Source organism: Diadema antillarum, unplaced genomic scaffold, assembly GCF_040938485.1.
Source record: "Diadema antillarum isolate AM-2024a unplaced genomic scaffold, OU_Dant_1.0 seq00001223_RagTag, whole genome shotgun sequence".
Taxonomy (NCBI): Eukaryota; Metazoa; Echinodermata; class Echinoidea; order Diadematoida; family Diadematidae; genus Diadema; species Diadema antillarum.
The window spans coordinates 267,501-271,960 of record NW_027272013.1 but is presented as its reverse complement, the minus strand read 5'-3'; the positions used below and the strand labels follow the sequence as shown (position 1 = coordinate 271,960).

At 35.8% G+C, this 4,460-nt stretch overlaps 1 protein-coding gene across 1 annotated transcript in view; it reads left to right on the top strand.

Moving 5' to 3' along the window:
* Positions 1 to 357: 357 nt before the first annotated feature.
* LOC139744969 (sorting nexin-33-like) overlaps positions 358 to 4,460 on the top strand; it is a 73,267-nt gene continuing 69,164 nt past the window's right edge. Inside the window, exon 1 of the mRNA XM_071655378.1 lies at positions 358 to 369. Coding sequence (XP_071511479.1) covers positions 358 to 369 — 12 coding nt within the window. The remainder of the gene's footprint in view (positions 370 to 4,460) is intronic.

Sequence of the window (4,460 nt, the reverse complement as noted above, 5' to 3'; positions counted from 1 at the left end):
TGGAAATAAAAAAATAAAGAAAACAAAAATGACAATATCTTCTGTAGTCTCGAGCTGAGGAAACGCAGACGCTTTCGATCTCGCTTTCGAGCGTGCCTCTCTGGAATTGCGTTGAGAAAACTGTCTATTCTCAAATCAAATATAGTCTGCCATTATGTTAATGTGGTGTTTTCTTGAATGTGGCCACTCTCTTGTAAAGGTAGCAAGTCTCGTTCGTATATTTTAGCCGTAACTTGGCAGCAAGCGTAGTTTTGTCTGTGCACAAAGACCACAAAGCATTATACTGCAGAGAAGATAGAATATTATGGCATGTTATTATCACGTGACCACTGTGAGGGAGTGACTAATTTGTACAAGATGGCGACGCAGGTGAGTCACAGACAATCTGGAAATTTGACAGAAATTTAGATTTTTCGTATCTGTTAAGCATTTGTTGTAATAATCGATACCTTGAATGAATTGTTATGATGTGAGTGCATGCAGAAGTGTCGATATATTGAGCTGCTGTATCTGTTTTACCCTCCTAATCCCAAGTTTTTGACCGAGCTCTCTCGCTCTCGATCGGAAACTTTTTTTTTAATACGCACTTGGTGGACTGCGGCCCTTGTCTGCAGCCGTCAGTAGCGGGCTGCGGACAATTCCGCCGTAACGAACGGTGGCCAGCCGTGTACGCGTGTGGGTGTTTTCTACGATTCTACGAAGAAGAAAGGACTCTGATTTCACAATGAGAGAATAAATGTGGACAGAACGTAAAAAGTGGCATGTTAGCACAAAGCGCAGGAGAATTCGTCGGTGTGTCCTATATCGCACTTGTCTTTTTTTTTTTTTCTAATCTTGATAATTATAAAGTTTAGGCCTAGGAAACCTGCTGTTTATGGGCAAGTCCAAGATAATGTCCCCTCAGATGCTCAAAATTCATCTTGATTTAATCAAAAAGTTATTGATATCATGTTGTAGCCAAAGAGTTAAATTATATATTTCCAGCAAAGAAAATATTTAATTATGCAAATTTATGCAAGAAATATGGCCTTCATTTGCATAAATTAAAAACAAACCTTACGTATGGGACAAATTAAAAATATTCATCTAAAATCAGTTGAATTTGTCCTTGACCTAGTTTCTTTATGGACATGACCCCTGTGTGAGGTAGTATAATATCCAATTGGTAAGACAAGGTCAGCACATTAATTATGCGAATAATGCTCTTTCCCAGAACGAAGTGTCCCATACGTAAGGATTTGAGTATGTTTTTTTAAGTTTTTTCTGAAGATTTCTAACATTGACCAATCATACTTTAGGAAGTTCTAATTTATTCATTTTAGCTCCAGATTAGCAAAACTAAATGTGGAAATTTAATTAGTCCTTCATCTTATAACTAATTAAAGTTTGCTTACGTATGGGACAAATGCCTTACGTATGGGACATTACATGCAAAGTGAATGGGAATACCGCCTTTTGACATGGATACTATATGTCCTTACATTTGTTTGGTTAATGGTTATCTTTGCACCTACTCTGAAGGATATGTCGATATATCTACCTCTCCTACTTAGTTGACCTCAGGGAGAGTGTAAGAACAGCATTATTGAGTCATTCTATGATTAAGAAAGGAAAATAAAGAATATTCATTTATATTTGTATGTTCTTATTTTCATTACAGGCTGTGCAACTGGTCTTCAATTAACATTCCTCCTTTTAACATTTTGATATAGGACATTTTCTAAATTCAGTTATCATTTTCAACTTTACCTCTCTACAAAATGACTTTGTCCTAGAGAATGGGATTCTCTGAATGTCATTTTAAGTGCAGTAAACTGTTCAGCATGTACTACAGGCTGTACAGCCTAAAAAGGGATATCAAAACAATTGTGCTTGTGGCGCTCATCAATGACAACATTACAGGTCTTGCTGTAAAGAAAAATCACTTGAGGTGACTGCAGGTACAACTTTGTCATTACTTGAGTTGATAGCAAAGGAAAAACCCTACGAGAATACTTTTTTATTTTGATATGATGTTTAATATTTCAACTGCACACCCTCAGAATATGTCATGACTTATCAAGGTCATGAACATGATTTCTGAAAATCCTGTAAAATGAAGACTATAGTTCACATTTGCCATGAACCACAATATCAATACTGGTTCTGTGGTTGGATTGCTAACAACACAAATTACACAAACAAATAGGGAATTCAATTTTCTTTTCTACATTGTGTTTGAAGAGACAGATGTGCTCTGAGACACCTTCATCAACTCATACTTACTTTGTACCCCACATCTACACAATTATCAACAAGCAATGCAATCTGGTAGTGTATGATCAAATTAGGTTTGAAATATTAGAATTTATCAAAATTGTAAGTTTCAGATCAGTGAGTTACTTAAGTGTTTCAAATCTAGAATTACATTTTCTCATAAGATTTAAATGTACAAATGATAATCTTTCCTGTATCACTACAAAAGCATGTATGTATGTACAAAGTATAAACACTAATTTTGTCGTCTTTGGTTTCATAGACCTGAAGCCAAGCAGTTTGGAAAAAAAAAAAGAAGCCAGCATTGGCACATACATTCTTCTATCTCTTTGTTCTACCACAGCTTTTAAAATCTAAAAGTTTCATTGAAATTTGATTGATTTTGCAGAAACTAAAATTCACATGGCAAAACATGATGATTACAGAGCAAAATTGATTACTCTTGTTGTTGTTGTGTTTTGTGCTGCATTTCAAACAATTACAAAGCTCTATAAAAACTTGCAAGGTAAGCTTAGAACTAGTGAAAGTACCCACTTCAAACTGTATTTGCAAATTACATTGTACATGGCATTCGATTTTACAGTTGAAATTATCAAGACTACAAATTAGTCATGGTATTCATGTGCATGTATGCTACATCAAGGTCGCAAGCTAGAATTCACACATTTTTTTTTTTCATTTGATTAAAAATATTGACCAGATTATTACAAATGGGCTAGAAAAAGAGTGTCAGTATACTGTATCTGGATGTGTAGACATCATGAGGACAGTGTTAATGCATGACGGAATCCAAACTATGACATTACTTTTTAATTACTTTTATTTGTCTTATTTTAGCTTTTCTTAGGTATCTGAACCGGGAAAGTTCCCACTTAGAAGTCTATTTCATTTGTTACATGTTGTAGTATGATTTGTGGAACTGAATATGACACTATGGGGAAATTTAAAGTCATTCCCATGAATACACTTGTGCACTAAAGACAAACGTCCCATACGTAAGTTGAGCCATGTCCCATACGTAAGGTGTACTTTCGTTGATTAAACGAACTTCATGAAAATATGCACCATTCTTTTGCAGTGAAACTTTGCTGAAAGATACTTCAGTATTGTACCTTTCTTCACTTCTAAACAGAACTTGATCAGTAAGGTACTTTCAGAGAATTTTCAATTCAAACTTTATTTTGAAAAATCCAGTTTTTCTCTGGTCCCATACGTAAGTTGCCATATTTTTCTTAATAAAACAATTAACCCAAGGTCAAATGACATCAAACTTAAACACAATATTCTTCTCAGGGCTACCATTCCTCCTGATGATAAACAGTAAAATCCAAGTGCTCCTTCATTACTTTTCAGAGGTTTGAAATCTCTGAATGTCCCATACGTAAGGTGCGCGATATCTTGGACTTGCCCTTATGTATTTAAAATAACTTTTTTATTTTAGCATTTGAAAGCAGTGCAAATGGCAATGCGTGCAATGCAGTGAATAAAAGTCTAGGGTAATCACTCCTGTTTGTGACAGGGCGGTGCCTATTTGCAGCAGGGGCTGTTTCATTCGTTGTCAATGGAAAGGCAAAACCAGGTGCAAAAGTACCCTTAAAGGCGAAGGCCTTACTTCCCATAACAGTAAACACTTGCGAGTAGATTCTACATGTGACGTCCCGCTCATGTTCGAACTTCTAAAAAGTGGAAATTGACCTAGATGGCTATAGGACACTATTGTAAAGTACACTTGCTTGACAATCTTTTTAATAGCTGTTTAGTCAATTCAATGAATGAACTGCTGCTGCTGCAAATAGGCACCTGAAGCAAACAGGGATAATAAATTTACACCTAAAGTTAGTCTAAGACAGTCATGTGCGTGGAGTTTTCATTCATGGAGTCACAATGTCTTGTCGCCCACCTCTTCAATTTTTGGTAAGAAAGGCATAGATCTGTTCTACATACAGCCACATTGTGTGTCTTTCCTGGTCATCCAGCCACACGCGTGTAACTGGCTGACTGGATAGGTTGAATGCAGCCACATGTTTCACACAATACAATGTAAATCATATTTTACGGTTATGATGAAAATAGCATAATTTTTCCAAAATTGTAGACTTTGTTGGTTTATATAGTTCATTCTCCTTGTCTTTTCTTGTGTGTTATTTTTTTTTTTTGTGTGTGTGTGTGTGTGTGTGTTTTTCCGGTCTTGTCACAGCAACTGC